The 25125-nt window shown below is 39.3% G+C and overlaps 1 protein-coding gene across 7 annotated transcripts in view; it reads right to left on the bottom strand.

Annotated features, from left to right (window-relative positions):
* AKT1 (AKT serine/threonine kinase 1) overlaps positions 1-25125 on the bottom strand; it is a 106653-nt gene that overhangs the window by 36212 nt on the left and 45316 nt on the right. For all 7 annotated transcript variants that reach the window (XM_038404870.1, XM_038404867.2, XM_038404868.2 and 4 more), the window contains 7 exons: positions 22249-22377; positions 12372-12483; positions 6698-6845; positions 4903-5034; positions 4664-4729; positions 1410-1478; positions 535-660 (listed from right to left, as the gene is read on the bottom strand). In XM_038404870.1, coding sequence (XP_038260798.1) covers positions 535-660; positions 1410-1478; positions 4664-4729; positions 4903-5034; positions 6698-6845; positions 12372-12483; positions 22249-22377 — 782 coding nt within the window. The remainder of the gene's footprint in view (positions 1-534; positions 661-1409; positions 1479-4663; positions 4730-4902; positions 5035-6697; positions 6846-12371; positions 12484-22248; positions 22378-25125) is intronic.

Consider the following 25125-nt stretch of genomic DNA (forward strand, 5'->3'; position numbering starts at 1 on the left):
CACAAAAGTTTGTACGATTCATTTTTCCCCCTCAAATAGAAAAGCCAAGGAAAACGTAGCCAGTTTTAACTGCAAGTGAAAAATAGGACAAGGGAGCAGAATGTTCACACAGTCTGAATTTGTACATAGAGTGGGAAATTGACCAAGACACCACAAATACCCACCATCTCTTAGAAGAACTACCAAGGTCTTTTTCATAATAAAGTGGTCAATTCTTTAATTTCATATCCAGGTGAACATGCATCCCCAATAACAGAGTGCCCCATCGTATTCTACCAAGGCACTGGTTCCATATGCTTGGAGGGAATCAATCCAAAAATATGCTTTCTGCAGCACCTTGTAGAGTATTCAAGTGCTTAGTTTGAGATCTTATAACAATCATGGCCAACAATAATATAGCTGTAATATTTCTGTTATAACAGTTTGGTGGATAGGTTCATTGTATTTAAGTGTAATCATCTTCTGTGACTTTAAGAACTGTAACAGTCCAAACCCATTTTTAATAACCTATAAAATTAACAGTCTTCTAAATACCTTTAAATCTCTATAAACCACATTCTTCTCTGAATGCAGGTAATCCAGTGCTGATACAATCTCAGCTCCATAAAACCGAGCCCGGTCTTCAGAAAAGACACGCTCTCTTGACAGATGGAAAAACAACTACAACAGCAAGAATTACGTTTAGAATGCACATACTTCTTAGTTATATACTATATGTTATAGACAATCCTGCCTGGAATCAGATATTAACCCAGAAAGGAACCTTTTTCCCCGCACACAGCTGCGCTCTGAAGCATTCTAAAAGCTGCACCATAAATTAAATGATTAAACGTAAGTGTAATAATATATTTCAAATTCAGAGCTGCTCTATTTGACAATTTGATGTACTATTAATTTTTATCAGTATATATAAACTAAAACAAATCAAAACATTTTCTTAGCTCGTTACTTATTAAACCAGATTTTTATTGCATTACTTTAAAAGCAGGAGATTCCTTATTTGACATAAACTGGATTTCTCTTCTTCTGAAATGTCTAACAGCATGTGTTTTCATTTACAGCTCTCTCCTCAAAGTATCGTGTGCTTTGAAATTATAATCCAAAAAGCATCAATGGTGTAGAGAAACTAGAAAGCAGCAACAAGATGTACAAACCTCCTGCACCAATAAAGACAGACTTTAAGATACTAGTATAATTTGTGTTAACGAGGGGCTCACCCCTGAAAATCCTTACTCACGTATGTAGTCCTAACTCATGTGAACAGCCCCACTCATGTAGGACTACTCATGTGAGTTAGGGCTACATATATGAGTAAGTTAATGAGGGCTCAAAGCCAGCAAATCCTAACATGAAACTGAATACAAAAAAATATAGGAAAATCCCAAAGCCTTTTAACGTGGTTTCCTTACCTCTCCTCCATTAGCATACTCCATAACAAAACACAAACGATCATGTGTCTGAAAGGAATACTTTAAAGCCTGAAACAAATTTAAACAAAGACTTAGCAGAGATCCCATATCAAGATTTACAAAAGCGCTTTCAGTGAAGTTTTAGAAACAGAGATAGAGAGAAAATACATATATTGTAACAATATTTTATAGAAACTTCTCTCTGATACGTTCTTCAGCAGCACTTCTTCATCACTGATCCCATGGTGGTTTTAGGTTTTATAAAACATATAGGTCAGATATGGGAGTTTAACTAAAGTAGGTTTCAGAGTAGCAGCCGTGTTAGTCTGTATTCACAAAAAGAAAAGGAGTACTTGTGGCACCTTAGAGACTAACAAATTTATTAGAGCATAAGCTTTCGTGAGCTACAGGTCACTTCATCGGATGCATTTGGTGGAAAAAACAGAGGGGAGATTGATATACACACACAGAGAACATGAAACAATGGGTTTATCATACACACTATAAGGAGAGTGATCACTTAAGATAAGCCATCACCAGCAGCAGGGGGGGAAAGGAGGAAAACCTTTCATGGTGACAAGCAAGGTAGGCTATTTCCAGCAGTTAACAAGAATATCTGAGGAACAGTGGGGGATGGGGTGGGGTGGGGGGGAGAAATAATATGGGGAAATAGTTTTACTTTGTGTAATGACTCATCCATTCCCAGTCTCTATTCAAGCCTAAGTTAATTGTATCCAGTTTGCAAATTAATTCCAATTCAGCAGTCTCTCGTTGGAGTCTGTTTTTGAAGCTTTTTTGTTGAAGGATAGCCACTCTTAGGTCTGTAATTGAGTGACCAGAGAGATTGAAGTGTTCTCCAACTGGTTTTTGAATGTTATAATTCTTGACGTCTGATTTGTGTCCATTCATTCTTTTACGTAGAGACTGTCCAGTTTGGCCAATGTACATGGCAGAGGGGCATTGCTGGCACATGGTCACATAAACACCACCCTATATCGGAAACCTACTGACCGCTATTTGTACCTACATGCCTCTAGCTTTCATCCAGATCATACCACAGACATACCACATTGTCTACAGCCAAGCTCTACGATATAACCGCATTTGCTCCAACCCCTCAGACAGAGACAAACACCTACAAGATCTCTATTATGCATTCCTACAACTACAATACCCACCTGCTGAAGTGAAGAAACAGATTGACAGAGCCAGAAGAGTACCCAGAAGTCACCTACTACAGGACAGGCCCAACAAAGAAAATAACAGAACGCCACTAGCCATCACCTTCAGCCCCCAACTAAAACCTCTCCAACGCATCATCAAGGATTTACAACCTATCCTGAAGGACTACCCATCACTCTCACAGATCTTGGGAGACAGGCCAGTCCTTGCTTACAGACAGCCCCCCAATCTGAAGCAAATACTCACCAGCAACCACACAACAGAACCACTAACCCAGGAACCTATCCTTGCAACAAAGCCCGTTGCCAACTCTGTCCACATATCTATTCAGGGGACACCATCATAGGGCCTAATCACATCAGCCACACTATCAGAGGTTCGTTCACCTGCGCATCTACCAATGTGATATATGCCATCGTGCCAGCAATGCCCCTCTGCCATGTACATTGGCCAAACTGGACAGTCTCTACGTAAAAGAAAGAATGGACACAAATCAGACGTCAAGAATTGTAACATTCAAAAACCAGTGGAGAACACTTCAATCTCTCAGGTCACTCAATTACAGACCTAAGAATGGGTATCCTTCAACAAAAAAGCTTCAAAAACAGACTCCAATGAAAGACTGCTGAATTGGAATTAATTTGCAAACTGGATACAATTAACTTAGGCTTGAATAGAGACTGGGAATGGATGAGTCATTACACAAAGTAAAACTATTTCCCCATGGTATTTCTCCCTCCCACCCCACCCCCCACTGTTCCTCAGATATTCTTGTTAACTGCTGGAAATAGCCTACCTTGCTTGTCACCATGAAAGGTTTTCCTCCTCCCCCCCCCCCCCCGCTGCTGGTGATGGCTTATTTTAAGTGATCACTCTCCTTACAGTGTGTATGATAAACCCATTGTTTCATGTTCTCTGTGTGTGTATATCAATCTCCCCTCTGTTTTTTCCACCAAATGCATCCGATGAAGTGACCTGTAGCTCACGAAAGCTTATGCTCTAATAAATTTGTTAGTCTCTAAGGTACCACAAGTACTCCTTTTCTTTTAACTGAAGTAGGGATCAATTCTGGAAAAACACACAAGGATTAAAAAAAAAATTGTCAAAGGGTTACATTACTATTGGACAGTTATATCTCTGTCCCTTCTTCTTTCTCTACTGCTGCTGCTCCAAGCTGACAGCCACCCAGGGGATTGAGAAATTCTGTCAATATGCATTTACCATCAATTCACAAAAAACAGAACATGCACGGAGAGTGATGAAATGTCATCAAGTGCCTTCATCCAGTTGTGTCATGTGCATTCCTGCATCACAAGTCCCATCATCTTGTTTGCCACACCCTTGGATTTATTTTGTTTGGGTCATAACCCAGGCTTACAGCTGGGTTTTCAAGCCAGGCAGTTGCAGCCCTTTGCTTTGAAGATATATTTTGATTTATGCAAGCATACAATTATATACAAACAATGATATCAATCTGGTGGCACATTTGAATCAATAACATTCTTGTGCAGGAAGGGAGGATCAGATTTTGGGGTTTGTCAACTCTGACAGTATTCTGTAATAAAAAGTAAACTAACATATGCCATAGACTGGACACAGTACAGTATATTTTCAAAAGTGACCAATGATTCTGGGGGCCCAAACTGAGACACCATAAAGCATCTCTGATTTTCAGGAAGTGCTGAGCATCTACCCTCTGAAAAGCAGGATCTTTGAAAGCATCGCAAGTTATGCACCCCCAAAAATAAAGGTACCCCAAAACACTAGTTACTGTTAAAAACCCAGACCTGTGAGACTTAGAATCATAGATTATCCAGGTTGGAATGGACTTTAGGAGGTCACCTAGTCCAACCCCCTGCTCAAAGCAGGACCAATCTCCAATTTTTGGCCCAGATCCCTAAATGGCCCCCTCAAGGATTGAACTCACAACCCTGGGTTTAGCAGGCCAATGTTCAAACCACTGAGCTATCCCTCCCCCCTTGTTTTATCATCATGATAATAAGGGGGAAAGCCGTAGCTGTCACAATGTTCAATTTGCTTACCAGATGTACTAAAAAAGGAGGAACACTTACTGTTAAAAATGGGTGCCTAGAATTCTGTAAAACCCGGTTTTCTGTCAGAGTGTGCGCTACTTCATCCTGCAATGCCACCCGGAGAAAGTTATCAATGCAATCACTAAATAACAAGAGTTCTATTAACAACAAATACATAGTCACATACACAGGGTAAATTGCAACCCTGAGGTCACACTCTAAAAGCTAGAGGGTTACACCAGGAGTGAACTGGGCCCAGAATGTTCTAATTTACTCACCTTTGCAACAATAACTTCCTTCTTCAGGATTTTCATAGCATAATATCGTCCAGTTGCTTTTTCTTTAACTAGAATGACCTTGCCAAAAGTGCCTTTTCCCAGTAGTTTAAGGTATTCAAACTCATTCATGGTCTGTTAAAGATATTCAAGTTAAATATAGGTCATGACCAACTTCATAATAATGTAAATACTGTCTAAAGTAGACTGTTTTGGTCAGTTAAAATGATGCATATACCGTTTATGATTTGCTTCTAGAGAGTTCAAATAAAAAACTAGTTTTTCAAAACGAATATGATTGTTACACTTCCAAGGATAAGACACTTCAAACCCACTGAATTGCTTAATAAAGAAAAAACCCTCCTCCATGTAACTGAGAATTTCTTCACGTGAAATAGGTAAGAGCTAAAATAGGTGTTTTGTTCATGCAGCCTGTGTCAGTGCGCAAGCTTGGGAAGGCCATCCACATCTCTCAATCTAAAGATCTGTCAGTCTGATTCCCGCTCTGAGGTTCTGACATGAGAATAAGTCTCCCCATATTTATGGGGGATCAGTTTTGCTGTGACCCATGGAATGGTGCCAGAAAATGTACAGAAACCACACTGCACACAGACTATCTTTCTCTTTCCTGTTTGTTTTTCTATTAGAAAAGGTGGAGGGAAAATAGGAAAGGATTAGTCTCTTAGATCCTATTCCAGCATTTTCAAGGGATAGTGCCAAGGGGGTGACAAAAGATCTGTGTATCCAGGGGCTCACAAGTTCCTTTCTAGAAAGGATTATGAGATGCTCCTGATAACAGCTTTCTTGCTCCCTGAAAGCATGATGAACTCTACTCCCACACTGCATGTTCTGCTAGGACTGGTTTAGTTCACTTTGAACTGCATTAACAAAAGCAAGACTGCACTTTTGGATGTGTGGGACAACTGGTTTCAGGATTTAAACCAGGGGTACTCAGTTTTCTTTGTCAAGGTCCACATTTCTTGGTCAAAATATAGTCAAAGTCCAGACTCCAGAGAAAATAATTCAAAAACAACAACAACGATAATAAGAAGTAAATAAAAAGATGTCAGGGTCCGTTCAAATGCGTCTGGCGGTCTGGATTTGGCCCATGAACCACCTATTGACTATCCCCGATCTGAACAGTCATTCAGCCTTATCCTTGCTCAGAATGAATCAGCTCAGAGCAGAGAAACTTTCCACCACATCCATGACACACTAGCCAAGCTAGTGAGGTCCCATCCTTTTAAAATTCACCTGCAGCATCCTACTGGAACCCTCCGGCAAGATGCTAAGGGCCCAGTTAGTAGGGGTCATATTAAACTGATGGCAGCCATGGTTCAGAGTGGCATATGAATACATGCCCAGGTTGGTATAAATTTAATTTTGTAGCATAACCAAGCATCAAAGCATATGGTGCATGTTCATTAATGATGCAATTTGACAGGCATGATCCTTTTGCTGTCCATTGTTTCGGTTCATTTTCCAAAACAGAGGCACAACTCTGGGAACAAATGGAAGTGAGGCGGCAAGGGCACAGAAGAAAGCCTTACTATAATTTACAGGGTAGGATCTTCTCACAAATAAATATATTGCTATGAGGGGAGGGGTGTCTTAATGGCTGCCTCTCGCTTGGATTCAGTATACCTAATAGTGCTCCTCCCCTATAATTATTCAGGATCTAAAGGATTACTGGCTGACAGCCGACGCTGGATTCAAAGCTTGTAGCTGTGGCATCAGCTAGGTGTGCACATGTAACAAGATTCCCTTTAAAAACACTGATCCTGCTATACTAACTTACCACTTTATGTTTTGGTTTTGTCATAGAAACTTCCATTTCTTCAGCACCTGAATTATCACTAGGGGAACCAGATCTAAAATCCATAATTTCCTCCTCCTGTTTCTTAAGGCTGTCTGCTACTGTTTGGATGGCTTTTGTCCATTCTTCCCTGAGAAAATGTAAGCAATGACATTTGTTATTCATGACCTCAGATTACCATCTGCCTCAGCAAAAGTCAGAAAAAAATAAAGCGTGATTATCTGATAATGTCAAACCAGTTCAATGAATGGTGAAAAATCCCATGTGTTTTTAGATGTAAAAGTTGGTGTTCAAAAAAACACTTTTAATGTCTATATCCATTATTACAGCTATTAATTGTTTTAGAAACAGGAGATGACTCAAGTCCCTGCAATATGAATATAATAACTAGGACCTTCAATATATAGCAAAATTTCTAAAATGTACATTCAATCTTTAGAGCAAAACATTGTCTAAGGATACACACATTACATCTCAACATTAGGCCTGCCAAAGCCAAAAAGCTACAAGGTGCCTCCACCTCACAGAGCTATTTAACACACCCTCGCTTTTTCACAGTACATTGTAACAAAAACATGCAAGAGTTCGACACATAGTGACAACTCGTCACACACTTATGCCATTTTTTAAAATGAATATATGTTTTCCAGTACCAGATAACACTGCCCAGGGTTCTTGGGCTGTCAGAGAGGACACTAAATGTGTTGCAATGCTTGTATACAATATACAGCGTTTAACAAAATATCTCTGCTTTTGTCGGTTGTTCTCGCCTGCTTTGAGATTTCCCTCCCCCCCCCCCCCCCCAAAAATAGTATTTTTGATCTGAGATGCGGGTACTAGGTTACAGGAAAGCGTCCACAATTGTTTCAGCAATGGATGCTCTATTATTGCGTCCCTATTCCTTTGGAGAAACTTCAATTGCAGTGAAAGCGTCTTGTGGGGAATTTTACACTGTAGGAAGCTACTGGAGTGAATGTTCTTGCCATTCTGGTTCATTTCAATGCAAGTCTACCAAAACAACAACTCGCATATAAACAAATTGCTTATTTTAAATTTGTAACTGTAACCATGTCAGGTATTTTCCCTCATCCCTACCCCCAACTTGCTAGCAAGGCCAAAACAAAAAATAAAGTGGATTAAGTTTGAGTGTCGGTAGATTGACAAAAGTGGTAATTAGCAGCGAAGGAAAAAGTGCTGGGTTTTTTTGGTTAATCTTACAAGGTTTCTACTGAGCACTTACCTACATTAGAAAAATGGGTCGAGATTCAGTTGGTGTATTAACTTACCTCAGTCTAGCCACAACTTTTTTCCTACCCTGGACCACTGCAGTGCCTTCTACTTCAAATAAGCAGGTGAAGGTGTACTCAGGTAAAAAAACCTATCCTAGACCTTGACCTGCTCTGTCAAGTTAAAAGGTGTTGCAATATATACACACATTAGGAAAAAGGTCATGGTTAGGAGAGGTTAATTAACACACCCAGGCCTGCAGACAAGCCCTTAAGAGATGAGCTCGCTATGTCCCTAATACACCCACACTCTTGGTACCAATGGACAAGAGCCAAAAAATGGAAGTTTGATATTCTAAATGGCCGTGAAAAGCCCTGGAAACCTATTGGCCTGGCCCACTTCTTTGTCCTTAAAATAAAATTTGCACTTGGTAAGTAGTATTCACTGACTGAAGCCAAAACAGAGCTGAAAACAGGAACATGCTTCCTTTTAAACTGTTTCCATAGACTTCATTTTCTAAATTTATTTACAGCACAATTCCTGACAAAGAACAGAATGAAGCCAAAGAAAACACCACTGAAAAGCTGATGAATTTCAGAAATCTTTGCTCAATGACACTGCTCCGCCAATTAACATCAACACCCACATTTTAGCAACCTATTTATTCAATATTGAAACAGCTACATGTGAAATGTCCTGCGATTAACATCATCATCAATACTGCACAGGACTATCCAATTTACAAAAGATTTTCAGAAGTGTTTGGCATTGGCCTAACCCTGCTCCCACTAAGTCACAGGTAAAAAACTCCCAGTAATTACAATCGGAGCAGAGATAGACCAGTGCTGAATACTTTGGTAAATCCCCCCCCTACAGTAGACAGGGAAAAGTAATTAAGAGCATTTAATTCTAAAATTCTGGAAAGAGTGACTCTGCAATACAGGCTCCCATGATTACATTTATATTTCTTCAAAAGATCTTCCTAAGAAGAAGAAAGTGTTAAAAATGTTTAAGATGCAGATACTGCTGTGTCCACTTCATCATAACATACAAATTTTTCAAATACGCCTCCACAACTGCACCTCCAAATATGCACAGGAGTGAACACACTATAGTAAGTAGTTTGCAGGCCGCGACACAGAATTTGGGGAGATATGCATTTTTGAAGGGCCATTGAAAAAAAAGTAGCTTTAGAAGTACATCTTTCAAAACAGCTGAATTTCAGTTTGAAAAATAAAATAGGAAAACACAAATACAAGGTCCAGGCAAGACAGAGTATCTGGCATACAATTCTAATTAAAAATATAGCAGGTACACTGGCATTACCTTGTAAACCCCTCACACTCGCCCTGCAGTACCTTGAATTTTTCACTGTCTGAATAATACACTTGTCCTAAGTAGTTTCTTTAGGCAAATTATGTCCAGTTTAGTATTCTCTGTCTGGAGAATATCTGCCTATCCTCAAAAAGGGGATGTGGAATGAAGTTAGCAAAACCTGTGGACTTTGTCCAGGAAACCTTAACTTGCATGATCATCCCTTGCTCAGAAGATCCTCAGACACTGGAGTCTTGAGGTGAGGCCCTTGAGATGCCAAGTGGTCACATATGCACACAGAATAATAGTTTCTGAACAAAGGCACAGATTTTTCTTCAACATCAGGAATGCCTGTCTTTATGCCCCACCTCTAAACATTAAAAATAACCATTACAAAGAAAACATCCTTCCTCCATTTGTGTTCACATTTCTCCATTTCCCTCTTAAAAGCAGCTTTTGGGTTTAATGGATAAAAGGACATTCAAGCTACATCAACTTTTAAGTCTATTTTTAGATTCTTTTACTGATTTTGGGTGAAATGCCACTGTCTTCACTGGGGCCAGGATTTCACCCTTAGATCCTGTCTATGCTGGCGGAGGCATGTAGGCTATGTGTAGCTAGAAGCCACAGTGAAAGGCAGGCTGTGTCCACACTCAGTGCAGTGTATAGCTACACAAGGCAGCGAAAGGCTCTGGGAGTGGGGAGGCAATGGGGAAAGGTTCCTGCAGATCCCTGCTGACGGAGCCTTTCCCCAGGCACTGCAGCAGGAAAAGGCTCCAACAGCAGGATGCTACACTGCTAAAAATGGCAGTGTTGATGTGGGAAGTGCTGCGTGGATATGCAGAGCAGCACAGAGTATATACCTTGGGGTTCAGGTGTGTAGGGCACTCTACTCTACTCACCTAAGCTGTCTACACTGCTATTTATACCTGTGCTAGCTAGGCGTGCAGTGTATGTATTCTACACACCACCGCAAGTGTAGATGTACTTTCAGACTGTCTCCCAAATGTATGTTGCAGAGATGATTAATATTAGCACTTCCAGGCTGTGATGCAGCCAGGGTGGATTTGATTTAATCTTGTTGGTTGTTATAAACTTAATACATATTCTTCACAACTCAGAGATAGATGTAGGTTTCATTTTTAGAAGGTACACACTATACATTTTTAAACAGTGATTTATTTTGAAAACGTTTCTGATTAGTTTTACAGCTATATTAGAAAATGAATGAATGATTAGTTGGTTATTTCATTTACCAAAGGTAATTGAAGCAGGTATTTATGAAGTCATTGGGAGGTGAACTATCTCCTATTCAACAGGTTAATCATTAATATTTGGAGGATTTTCTTGCCATGCTGTATTAGGAGGAGAACATCACCAGACAGACATTTACATTGTTTTGTTTAACTAAAACAATATTAAGTAATTGTGGATTTTTTTTTCAACGGCAAAGATATTTTAACAAAAAAGCATATGTCCCTTGCTTCTCACATTTATCTCCAGACTTCTTCTCCTTGTCCAGATCTATTCTGCCCCCAACAATCTTCTATTCACATTGAACTTTTTGAAACTTTGCACTTTTAGAGAGAGGTAAGGGATTGACTCTGGGTACACAAATTTGCAGAGGGACAATAGAGTTGAGGTCTGTTATTTTTCACCTCTATATGTTATTTATTTATTTAAAACATTTTTGCTGTTAACAAACATGTTACCTCTGGAGACATAAATCCATAGTTTGAGAACTGCAAAACTAAGCATCTCTGATGGTATCTTCTAGACTGAGCACTGAGTTCATTGGGTAGATAGAAAGATTAACCTAAATAATCTACACAGAAGCTTGTGGAACCCCATAAAGTTGAGTCCCTAATCCATGAACTATTGGAATTTATTTACAAAACTTTTCTTAAACATTACATGAATATAGTCTCATACTATAGAATTAAAATGTATAATCCCTATTCCATGATGAGATATCTTTGAGCTATAATGTATCTTAATTAAAGCTATCTTTAGATAGGTTTTTTTCCTCAAAAAGCATTTTATCAAAAAAAATCTGATTTAAATTTTAAAAAAAATCTGATTTTTTTTTAAATCATTGATTTTTATCCACCCTGGATGCAGCCTTTCTAATTGGTTGGGAGGGACAAAAATAAGACTGAAATGCAATCTCCCTGAAATGGAAGGTGTCTCAGTCATTTTGGAGCCATCTGCTACAAAGTGATAAAAGAAAACACGTCATTTATTTTTCTTTGATTTAGTTTGTTTTCATCCTCCCCATGTCATCATAACAGAATCATAAGCCGTTAATATGACACCAATTGGAATCAATGAATGAAAGACTAAGTAGAAAATAAGAGAACCAGGTAAAAATGTGTGGAGGTTAAAGACAAATATTGTGCCTGTCATACATGGGGGTGTGGGGGCTGGGATTTTAAATACCCCACAATGATACCGGGAAATAATCTAAATTCAACAGCTGAAGAGCAATTTAAAATAGTTAAACAGCTATGCTGGGATTCTGTTCTCTCAGAAGGTAAGAGATCAATTCTCCGCTAGTCAGTGTACAGGATACACTCTTTTAGCTCTGTTTCCTTCAACAGCTGAAATACAAGTCTCAGGCAGCAGTATATTACTTCTCTGTCATCACTTTTATCATCTTATTTACATAACCCATTAGCAGGTGGCAGCAATACAACTAACTTGTTCCTTAAAAAAGTGTCCTCAAAAAGGGTCAGTAGGCGGAGACAGCTCAACTCTGCTGGGATTTTTGTTTCGCTTTGTGCTGACCTCTCCCCGTAATCTCAAGGTGGGAGAACCTTTATTTCTTATGCAACGAGAGCCCTGAAATCAACAACTAGCATGGGGCTGGATTTTCAGAAAATGCTGAGCACCCACCCTCTGAAAAATCAAGCCCCTTTATAAAGGTCTCTCAGGTTGGACCACCCCAAAATTGTGACATCCATGATCATTTGTACTTTTGAAAACATAAACCTATTTGAGTCTAGACCTATGTCACCTGAGAAATCAGAGCTTTTGCAAGGACTACACTAATAGCACTGAACATTCACATCTGCTTTTGAAAGTAGTTTATGTATTAAATATGAATGAAACATACCGCTCCTCTAGAGTCTCCACATGAAATGTTCTTTCAATTACTGTGGTCCACTGGAGGCATCTAATGATGAATGTGTTTGGTTTAGGTCGTTCTGTCTTCATCAGCTGGCATTCTACCACAATCAAGGAAGAAAAAGTCATGGTACATAAGCAGGTTTAAATAATCATTTGTCTTTATTCTTATCTAGTAAACCGTTGCAATTAATCAGCCACAGAAATTTCTAAGTACTTCTTTAGGAGATATAAGACAGTTTGCTATGCTGATGAAACCAAAAAATAGCTCAGTAGACAATCATTTAAACTTTGCTTGAATCAAGTTCTATTTAGAAAGCCTTCAGAGCTGACCAGCAGTACAGGGTAATGCCACTAAAGAGATCCAAACTCAGGTCCCACATTCCCCTGATTGTGTGGAGCACAGCACATGACAGGGGCAGTTCACAATGGGTCTGATTATTGCATCTACTGAGGTTAATGGCAAAACCCTCACCAACTTCAGTCACACAGGATCAGGCCCATAGCTTTGAAGAAGTTAGCAGAGAGTTTCAGAGTAGCAGCCGTGTTAGTCTGTATCCGCAAAAACAACAGGAGTATTTGTGGCACGTTAGAGACTAACAAATTTATTTGAGCATAAGCTTTTGTGAGCTACATCAGATGCATCTGATGAAGTGAGCTGTAGCTCACGAAAGCTTATGGTCAAATAAATTTGTTAGTCTCTAACGTGCCACAAGTACTCCTTTTCTTTTAGCAGAGTGTGTGTTTGCAGTCCTTGTTCTACAAAGACCCCTGTGGCTAACAGAAAGATCAACAAAACAGTCTCTGGAGGAAAGAACCTCTAGTCCTCATTACCTTATCATTATAAGGGACAAATCACAGAGGGGCATTCTGAAAAGGCCCTTCTTAGCATAAAAACCACCCAGAGAATGGATGTGCAGACACCCATGTTAAACTCTGGTGACAGCTTTCACCCCTGCAGATACTGCAACACAATCTAAACTAACAATTCCACAGAAGTACGGATCATTTCATAACATCCAGAAACCATAAAGTGGACTCCTTATACCACCCATTCACACAGCACTTTCTTCACAAAATTATTTCTGCATCTCTTAGGAATAAAGTGGTCCTTTTTTTTTTTTCCTTTCTTTCTTTCTTTCAAAGCCACATTTGGTATTTTAGGGCCATTCCTCATGAGACAGACAGCTTTAAGATCCTTCAAATTTGGGGCTGACATTGATCCTCATTAATAGCAGAATGGCTGCTGTAAGCTGAACAAACTCAAATAAGTTCAATTAAGTAGCAATCTTCAGGCTATTTTAAGACATTTTTTGTACCTAGTTTTCTGAATTGCATTCAGCAGAGCTCTATAATGATAGAGTTCCTCCTTCTAATGGAAAGCTCAACCAATTGCCCAAATAAAAACAAAAAGGACCAAAAAAAGGGAATGTAGCTGTTCTTGTTCCAGTATCAAGTCTCTTGCTCTGCGCTTTCTGAAAGCGCTGCCTTATTATTATTTGGTCTTAAAGTTCTAAATTAACTTCACAGTAAACAAAAGGCCCTATAAAAAGTCAAGAAGACATCTCTACTTACTGCTAAAGCTTCTAACAGGTTCCACCTTCAGTAAGATACAATTTAGTAATGTGTACTGTCACTCTGGATACATTCTCTTCTTAAGAGTATACACTCTAGAATTGCTAGACAAATTTTGTTATTGTGAAAACTTAGAGTGCCCCATTTTAAATTCAAGCCTTTAATTAGCACATTGTCTGCAAGATAAAATATTTACTGCCAGTGTATTTGGGTTCTGTATTTTTGGCAATATATGTCATGCCTCGTTTGATGCTGAAATTATAAGCTTTTCAACAAGTAATTTTGCATTTTTTATTACAAGAAATTCTAATTTTTCTTTAATAGCATACTGAGGTTATACTGTGTCCTACTAAAGAACTGCAATAAGAAAAGAGAAAATTTATTAGAGAGTCATGGAAAGGTTTTAGTGTGATAAACAGGACTTCATTCCCTAGAAAAACAAACATTAAAGAACCACCACAAACAGACGCAGTTATGCTTTTATTATGCTGCACCCACCTCTACTGCATGTGTTCTTGTAAGCTGCCACCATCTTTTAAGGAACTATAGTTTACACTGTATACTATGATAAGAGCTAGCATAGTCCAGTGGATAGGACCGTGGAATGAGTTCTATCTTCAGCTCTGCAAGTGACCTGCGGCGTGACCTTGGGCAAGTCACTTTACCTCTCTTTGCCTGTTTCCCCTCCTATTTTTAGTCTGTCTTGTCTAGTTAGACTGTATTCTCTTTGAGCATGGACTATGCGTTTGAACACAATGAAGCACTGATCTTTGCTGAGGCCTCTAAATACTACTGTATAATACAAACAAATAATAATACTGGCTATAGCTAATGAGATAAAAAACTGAGTTGTCTGCTATGTTTACCCTGCAGCTCAATATTATTTTTAAGAGACTATTAATAATTTTTTTTACATGTATTTAGTCAACGTCCTTGTCATAGACCTGCTTGCTACACTACTTGATACCTATGAATAGATATTTTCAGGTAGTAAAGTAAATATTTCTGTAAGTCACCATAAAAACAAAAATTAACTACTTAACTTCAGCATAACAAACTATGCTAGGCTTTTCAATAGAGAGAACGGGACCAATTAAATATCAACACATTTCGTCTAAATCAGCATTGTCCATTGATATTTGTTAAGCTTGCTGATCCAGCAATCTAACGTATGCAGCAAGATGAATAATAGAGATTTGTCAGTTAATAACCACTATAATTCAAATATGTCACACAGAAATGTTTTGTTTGGTGAACAATATGCTGTCTAATTACCCTGCTCAATCATAACAGCACATATCTCAAAATGCAGAAATCTTTATTTTTAACTTGCATTACACTAAAATACTGTACCATACAGATTTTAAAAAAATTAATCAAGTTACTACCCAATTTCCTCCAGACATAGCTGAGTCTCCTGGACTTTATTTTATCAATGAACCCAGGAAATACCTCTTTTTTAAAAAATAAATCAAATAAAAAAATCTTTAAATCTGACAGTGCTATTTGTGGTACTTTACAAACTACTCAGGATAGGTTACCATTGCCACAAATACTCCTTTTCTTTTTGCGAATACAGACCAACACGGCTGCTACTCTGAAACCTGTCATTTTTATATGTCAGTACAGCGTCATGCACACCTATAGCACTGCATAAATAAAAAGTTATTACTGGCCCTGTGATACTATGGATTACTGGTATCACATTTTTATGTTCTGATATGAAAAAAAACCTCAACTCCAATATCAGCTGAGGATCACCTGCCCACTTAGAAAAAACAATCAGTCCTGTCAAATGGACCAATACCACTATTTTCCATTTGCAACAAAGTCTGTACTATAAACTGCAGCCTGTTTAAAAAAAAATGATGTAAACTATTCTCAAGAACCTCTTGATTCTTTCTTGGCGTTTGGTCTTAAAATAAGTAGGACAGAGAAATTGTTTAACAGGAACAGACACGAAGGCATTCAAATGCAAATGACCATTTTGTATTTGAAAGACACTTAGTATTATCCTAGTGACTTTCTAAAATGTCACAATATTTGCTTCCCTAGCACTTAAACTAAAAGCCAGATTATTTGTGATGAAGGTGTCAAACTCTGCTCCCTATTTAATGACATCACGTTTTAAACCAATAATGTCAAGGAAGACTCCTTCGCTCCCCACTTTTTTTTTTTAATTAAAAAAAATGAAAAGGACAGACAGTAAGAAGAGCAGTCTGGTGAAGAAGAGATGGTTTGAAAAGGCGAATAAGGAATGTTATGTCTTATAGCAAGCCTTCTCTCTGTGCTACTGGATAGACCTAATCATACAATGCCAAGGTGCAAGTGAGAACAGAGTTTTGAATGCCACCTTATGCCCAAAGTCAGCAAGGTATTTAAATTCATTGGACCCTGCAGATCGCTGATAAAATCAAGTTATCTACTGGAATCTGATCACCTTGTGCAAAAGGTCCAGAACATGATCATTCTTGGCCACAGATATACAGTCCTGCCCATAAAACTATTACTAGTTTAGTTGGGCGACTGCAGTTGTCATATACCAAAATGCAACAGAACCTCTTGTATTGAACATAGTCCACTCAAATTTTGATGACAGAAAAATAATCTGTTCCTTGTAGCAGGCTCTTCTCTATTTCCATGTTAATTTTTTCTATACATTACCTCTTTCAGATGCATAAAATTTAAAGGAAGGTTTATAATCTAATATGGAGATGTGCGTGACAATCAGAGATTACCATCAATATGAATTCCACTAACCTAAGCTGTTCATAGCAATAGAACCTATTTGTTATTTGCCTGCATGATCTCTGGGGTGTTTTACATTATTTCAGAAAAGTTCTGCATGAACACTTGTTTGCTAGAAGGTCTCTTATCTAATCTCTCTTGGTAGTGCAGGAAAAACAAAATAAATTACCAAGAAGAGCAGAGATTCAATCCTGCAAATCTGTTGGAGCGGCACACTCAGAAGGATTAGGCATTAGTTTCGATGGAATAAATTGAAATCACCAACAAGTATTTTATGAGAGAAAATTTCCAAATTGAACCCTTGAACTACACGAACAGGTGAACGGACATTTCAAAACGTACAGCAGGCAAAGGAGAAGCAGGGTTTTTCCCTTTTGTCCCTTTTTTAAATAAAGATAAGACTGATTTTTACAGAGGCAGCTTTTCAGACCAGATTTCATAGACAGTGATGGGATCAAAGCCCATTCGACCTGAAGCATGAGAGTCTAGCCTGGTCCTAGGGTAGTGAGGGATTTGCTGATTGCAAAACTGTAGATGCAACTTATATTTTTGCACCTACTGTGCAGACATGTGGTTAGTATTGGACCTACCGTCTTATTTATTCTTCCTCGGGGGGGGAGGGGGGAAATCAAACTCTTCTCTAATACCATCTGCCACCTTCCTTCAGTGTGTTATTCTCACATGTGTAGCAGAAGGTGTGACTTATTCACAACAAAACTGAAACACTCAATATTTGAGTTTTTGCATTTCATTACAAATATGAAAATGGCCCTATTTTCATTTAAAACCTTTTCTTCTTGAAGATTAGACTACTGAGTGAAAACTGAGTTGTTTTCTAGTGGAAAACGTGAAGATTTCAGGTAGCAGCAGAGAGTAATTTTTGAGCAAGAGTAGTTTTGTCATGAAATACTGCAATTTCACAAGTTTTTGACAGAGAAATAGCCACTTTGTTGAATTTCACTAAATAGCAAACATTTGGAGTTGTGAAATTACTGAAAACAAATTGAAAAAAGTTTTTATGTAACATTCTGGGGCAAGCCTGTCCCCAGTTTTGCTAGTATCAACCTTCCCTGAGCCACTGTTAGCTATGTGTATCCCACTGGCAGAGTGAAAATAGTATTTTGGGCTGTGTTATTCATCTGATACTTGTAAAGGAAGCCTGAGTTAACTTTATACATTTTGGACATCCCTTTACCCAACTACAAACATGCTTCACAGACTAGCAGACTCCAATCCGAGACAAATGAAACTGGGCAATCAGATTTGGGGGCGGAGAGAGAGGTTTGAGTAGGCTCAGAGAGACAAGAGTGTTACATAACTGGGCCTCCAATGCCAACAGTATGCAGATGATTCCCAGTTCTATTTAAAGTGCCAGAGCCCAGTGCCTTGATGACAAGTAGTTGAACAAAGCTAAATCTGAGCAAGATGGAAGAGATAGTCTAGTGAAATCTATATAGTTTTTTATACCATGCTCATCATCATAGTATCTGAAAGCCTTCCAGTAGAGCATTAAGCAATGTGACCATACATTGGTCAAGTGTTTGTTCTCTTACTCTCTTCTCAGAAGGAGAAACGTGCAGAATTGTGTCTTATTTTGGTAGGGTTTTTTTACAAAATAAATATGCCTGTTGCTATGTGTTTGTATTAGAGAAGGCAAGATTAAATAAGCGTGCCTTGCACTTGGAGTGGAAAGTGGTGAGGTTTCTGTCTCCACATGGACGACCTTTACTCTCAAGAATAAGAGTCCCACTGGGCCAAAAGAGCATGTCAATCATGGTCTTTGTCCCAGAGCTTTAGATGGTCTTTTAGGATATGGGTCCAGGTCATAGAGCGCTTTGAATATAAGGACCATGTCCATGAATTTGATTTGAAACCAGCTAAGAGTGTAGGAAGTTGTGATGTGTTCATGGTAGTTTCAACAACTAGCTCAAACTACAATCATTGCCTCAAGCAAAGATGTCTGCCCACTGATCATCAAGATAGTTTGCAGTCTTGGGATCCTCTTGGACTCTTCATTGCCACTGTATTTCCAAATACCAGCAGCTTCCAAAAACACCTTTCCTCCACCTCCCCAATCTGGCCAGGATAATACCCCTTATGGTTAACGTGTGTCTGTCTATAAGACACTCTGATACCATGACAATGAGCTTGTTATATATGCCTAGACCAACAGGCTTGATCAGCCAAAAATTCTCAGAACCCTCAACTAAGGAATAAGTTAACCCCTTCTGAATGAGTTATGGAAGAAAAGCAGAAGAAAGAAGGCAATGCTCACCATTTTCAGACCTTAGCACTGACCTTTCCTCTGTAATTACCATAGAAATATAGTTAGCAGCAACTTAATGAATGTGTTAAAATCTTCAGGGTGCATATCAAATGCTTGAAAAGACAGTCTAGAGCTTTGTCTACACTATGCACCTTTTAGCGACACAGCTTTGCCGCTACAACCGTGCCACTAAAAGACACTCAATGTAGCCACTGTTTGTCGTCAAGAGAGAGAGCTCTCCCACCGACAAAAAACTTCCATCCCCAACGAGCGGTGGTAGCTTTGTCAGCAAGAGAGCACTCCTGCTGACAAAGCACAATTCACACCGGTGCTTTTCATTGGCAAAACTTTTGTCTTTCGGGGGTGTGTGTTTTTTTTAACACCTCTGAACAACAAAAGTTCTGTTACCAGTGTAGACAAAGCCTAGGATTTAATGGCTTTCTGCTGCTTTCTTTACTTTTCTGACCTGTAAGGAGAAATAAGCATAAAGAGGGAAGCATTATAGGCTCTATCACTGCTGAGGTGAAAATACTAATTAACTCTCTCTTGGGATTGGCTTGGCAAGACAAAAGCCCCAAACACACACTCTTGTCATTCTGGACTGATGCAACTTGTGATAACACGCTCGTTTTTTATTCCCAGCCTCATCACACCTTAAAATAAGTGACTACACACCTATTGGGCACATGGGTACCAGGTCTGCCATGCGAATGGCTGGCACAGAGCAATAATTCCCAAGAACATTCTTGTGTTTTAATAGGCCTCAGGATGCCCTAGAAGAAATCTGATTGGAGATTCATTTTTGTACCTAATCTTTAAAAGGCATCCATCTCCTTCCAGATGTGCAAGCTCCCCCCTCAATGTACGGAGTGCCCACTGCTGCTCCTCAGGCAGAACTTCACTACCCAGACTACCAGGCAGGGACGCTCAATGGAGCACTCTTTATAACAAGTGCTGCATGATTCCATTTGTAAAGCTGTGGGAAGTGAGGTGAAATGAAGGGCAGACTGCATATCAGCATAAGGAAGATAGACATTGAGAAAGAATAGTAAACAATAAGATGGAACGGAAGCCAAAATAGGGGATGAACAGGTTAAAGAATATTTAAATAAGTTAGATGTATTCAAGTCGGCAGGGCCCGATGAAATTCATCATAGGGTACTTAAGGAACTAGCTGAAGCAATCTCAAAACCATTAGTTATTATCTTTCAGAATTCCTGGAGGACGGGTGAGTGGAGAAGGGCAAACACAGTACCTATATTTAAAAAGGGGAACAAAGAGGACTCAGGGAATTATAAACCAGTCAGTCTAACTTGGATACCAGGAAAGATACTGGAACAAATTATTAAACAACCAATTGGTAAGCACCTTGGAGGATAACAGGATTATAAGGAATAGCCAGCATGGATTTGTCAAGAATAAATCCTGCCAAACCAACCTAATTTCCTTCTTTGACAGGAGAAGTAGGGAAATGTGGTCTAGATTAAATTATTATAAGACGGGTGCACACCTAGTTGAAAAACTGTCCTCAGAGAGTCTTGGTTCACTTGGTTCACCAATGGTTCACTGTCAAACTGGGAGAATGACTCTAGTAGGGTTCCAAAGGGGTCAGTTGTGGGTCCAGTACTATTCAACATTTTCATTAATGACTTGGACAATGGAGTTGAGAGTATGCTTATAAAATTTGCAGATGACACCTTGCTGGGAGGGGTTGCAAGCACTTTGAAGGGCAGGATTAGAATTCAAAACAACCTTGATAAAGTGGAGAATTGGTCTGAATTCAACATGATGAAACTCAATAAAGACAAGTGCAAAACACCTCAATTAGGAAGGAAAAATCAAATGCACTACTACAAACTGGGGAATACCAGGACAGATGGCAGTACTGAGGAAAAATATTTGGGGATTATGGTGCATCATTAACTGAAAGAGAGACACCAGTGTGATGCAGCTGTGAAAAAAGGCCAAAATTCTGGGGTGTATTAACAGGAGTATTTCATACAAGACCCACAAGGTAATTGTCCTGCTCTACTTGGCACTAGTGAGGCCTGAGTTGGAGTGCTGTATCCAATTCTGGGGGGGCCACACCTTAGGAAAGATGTGGACAAATTGGACAGAGTTTAGAAGAAAGCAACAAAAATGATAAAAAGGTTTAGCAAACTTACCCAAGCAAAGGTTAAAAAATCCTGGGTGTTTAGTTTTCAGAAAAGAAGGTGGGGGGGGGGAAGAGATCAGGGGACCTGATAACATTCTTCAAATATGTTAAGGGCTTTTATAATGACGATGGTGATCAATTGTTCTCCATGTCCACTGAAGATGTACAAGAAGTAAAGGTCTTAATCTGCAGTAAGGGAGATTTAGGCTAGATATTAGGAAAAAACTTTCTAACTACGAGGGTAGTTAAGCTCTGGAAAAGCCTTCCAAGGGAGGTTGTGGAATCTCCATCACAGGAGATTTTTAAGAACAGGTTGGATAAACACCTGTCAGAGATGGTCTAGGTTTATTTGTTCCTCCCACAGTGCAGGGGGCCAGACTTGGTGACTTCTCATGGTGCCTTCCAGCTCTACATTTCTATGAACATGGTAAAGAATGCCCAGGGGAAGGGAAGTAGGAAGAGGACCAATTTCTATTATCCCCTGAGCCCAAAAATTCTCTTGTTGCCTCTGACACACAATTTTGATTTTAAAATAAATAAAAAAATTGAACACACTCCATCAATTTCAGGGCCTGATTTCATGCCCATCGAAGTAAATGGAAAGACTCCCATTGATTTCAACACACTTAGGACCATATCCAAACAGCAAACATGTAGTTTAGGGTTGAAAGCCCTGATTCTGCAATGTTCTTAATCTTATACTACTGAATGGGATTAGTCATGTATAAGTACTTTGCTGAACCAGGGCTTAAAAATTAGCTATTTTTCCTAATGTACAACGTATAAGAAGAGTAAAGGTAAAAGAGTAAAAGAGTATTTTGTATTGTAACTACAAACAACAATTAGTAATTTCAACTAGAAAAGACTGAAAAATAACAGCGAATTACATAAAGTAAATGCAATCACACCTTTGCATTAATCATTTGTACTTCAAAGCTACAAATCAGATTAATACTGCAAAATCTAATATTGCATAAAATGAAAACTTTTTATGTTTTCATAGAACATTTGTCTTGAGCTGATTTTGATTTAACATGAAAGATAGTGTGTGTAAGGGCTATGCTTACAATAATTCTGTAAAACCCATACAGCAAGAATGAGAGTGCCTGTGAAAATGCTTACGAGCTACGGAGAAATTATTTAAAGGGGATTCCCGTTGGTCAACATCCTGAGGCCGCTCTTTGTAGCCAATGAACGTGCCATCGTTCTTCAATAGAAAATACCTTGGCCTCCATGTCTTTATGTATTCTCCTGGAAAAAACAGAGGAGAAAAGACAGTAAAATATTCCATATATTCCATCCTAATTCTTCATATTCCAGAATTCCAATGAGAACCTCTTCACAATATTAATAAGGTACATCCTCTTAATACAGAAGGCATTTTAATTCATTGTTTGTTCTGCTGAAAACAATGGAAAAATATAGGCATCAATTCAGATATTGACAGTGGATTTAACCATAAAATGGGACTTCATAAAAAGTAAATAGCTATATTTCCCCCATCTATGCCTATTTCATTCAAATTCTGCAACATCTGCCTTAAATGCAATTTAAAATTTAAAATCAGAGCAGATGTCCTATGTATTATTTTTGCCATTGTCATTTTTCATACTGACATGTGGAGACATTTTTTTCATTTACATTTTGCAGCGCAAGTATTTTACACAATGGTGAGTAATTTAGTAATTAGTCAACTGCTTTATCAAACCAACAATTTTTAGAGCATAAAAAGGCAATTCTCCACTTAAATTACATAACATCACTCACTCCTCTAAAACAATGAAGCACAACAGAGATTGCAATGTGAAGGGTAAAAACCTAACTTTTAATAACATAAAAGTTCTAAAGGTCCTTCAAAGTACATGCTCTCTCTTTTCTGAAGAAAGCATCCCTAAAGCATACCATGCCACTGGTCGTATGAATGTTTTGCAGAGATAGTGTATTGTTACACACAAACAATACAGCCACACAGAAACTCCTGGCAACAGAAGTAACAGTGACTACAAAGATCAAATCTCTATTTACTAGGGAAGCAGAGTGGTCTACTTGACAGGGCACTGGACTGGGATACAGAAAACATGGGTTCCATTCCCAGATCTACTACTGACTTGCTGTGTAACCTTGGGACTCCTGCCTCACCTATTTCCCCCCCACTTCCGCTGAGGCCCCACCCCCATCCACTCTTCCTCGCTCACCACTTTTTCCCCTCCCACCTTCTCCTGATCCAGGTCAGGAGGGACTTGCCTGCGGAGTCAGGGTTGGGAGCTGCAGCCACCCAATGAAGGTAGAAGGCAGCCCCGGGCTCAGCAGGGGCTGGAGCGGGGGTGATGACTGGCATCTCCCTGCCTACCCCACTCACATTAACCAGACTTTAGGTGTCTGATCAGTAGATCTGCAGGTCCCCTTTTCAATCTCACTTTCCGGTCGAAAACTAGGCTCCTGGCCACCCTAGGCGTATCACCTCTCCTCACACTGCCTCTGTCTCCCTTCTCACTCTTTGCCTTTATCTGTTTAGACTGTCACTCACCACATTTCTGCAGCACCTAGCACAGTGGGGTCCAATCTCAGCAGGGCCTCTAGGCACCATAAATAATTTTTCAAGAATTATTTTTATTGCATTGTGCCTAGAGGCCCTCAATCCTGGTGTTAAACAAATCTGCTCCAAGCTTTTTTCATCACTTGCAATTTTCTAATTTCATTCAATTTCATTATAAAAAGCATGCAGGTGCACATACACACAGGAGAGTTCACTGTAGCAAGATATGGTGATCCTGGCCAATTGTTTGAAGGGTTTGCTCCCAAATTAAACAACAGACAAAAATTACCAAAGGCACAACAGGTTATTGACCAAGGCTCCTTTATTCAGCTCTCTTTCCATCCCCCACCCTCACCCACACCCCACCTCTCCTGATGTTCTACTTTCCACCCCAGGTGATTTCTTTCATGATGATGTGTACTCTGCCCCAGGAACTCCCCTACAGCTGCCTTGCCTCTTTCCCTCTCCCACCTCTCCTTCTGTGGTGCAGCCTCCCTCTGCTTCTAACACCAGCTGTAGTACCTCTTCCCTTTGCTCAGTCTCCTACCTTCTCTCCCATTTCTCAGGGACAGGCACACAACTGGCTGTCACTTGTTGCCACAATGGCTTTTTTCACCTTTTATTCTAAAGCAAAAAAAACCTGACAGTAAGTTGAGGAGGGATCTGCCCAAGACTTAAGGGGTGCTCTCCTCTGGGTATTGGGACTGTATGAGAACATCTATTAGCACTGATACAAGTGTTATTGCAGACAGAAAAAAAACAAATACCCTGCATACAATCTAGTAAGTTTGCCCCAGTTGAAACAGGTTTAGAAATAGTCAGAGGTACCTTAGGAATTTCAGAAGAAGTCATCCATAGGTGTTGTGATTTAACATTTACATTCAAGGTGTTACATATACTTTTTTTTTTAATCTGACCTTTAATGTAACACTGGCAACTCTTGGGAATCAGTAATAGGCTATAGAGCCTTTCACTTCTAAGCCTTCAGTTCAAATCCAGCCCAGGTCAGTAGTGTCCAAGAGTCATTACCATCAGGCTGTTTATGTACCTACTCTGAGTAGAATGAGCTGGTGGTGTCAGCTGAGATCTTGTGGACAAGAGTCTCAAATGAGAAAAGCCACCATCATGACTGGACATGGCAGACTGGGGGCAGCTCACCCACCTGCTGTCTGGACTGCCACTGTTTTGTGACTTGTTCTCTAGGGCTGTCAGGCTGACACCATCTCCAGCAGTGAAAACATTCTTCACTTACTAAAGCAAACGCAGATACAGATAATGAGCATCAAAATAACCAATATCCACTTAAATGCTTCAGCTTACCCTACAAAACAACCCTCAACCCCTCCCAACAATACATGGTATATTTAAAATAAAAACAGAAAAGGAAATAAGTTTCAAATGTGGAGGACTAAGCCCCTAACAATTTTAAGGTAGGTCAGTTTCAGGTTTAGAAATCTTGATGA

The sequence above is a fragment of the Dermochelys coriacea genome, chromosome 6, assembly GCF_009764565.3.
Source record: "Dermochelys coriacea isolate rDerCor1 chromosome 6, rDerCor1.pri.v4, whole genome shotgun sequence".
Lineage (NCBI taxonomy): Eukaryota > Metazoa > Chordata > Testudines > Dermochelyidae > Dermochelys > Dermochelys coriacea.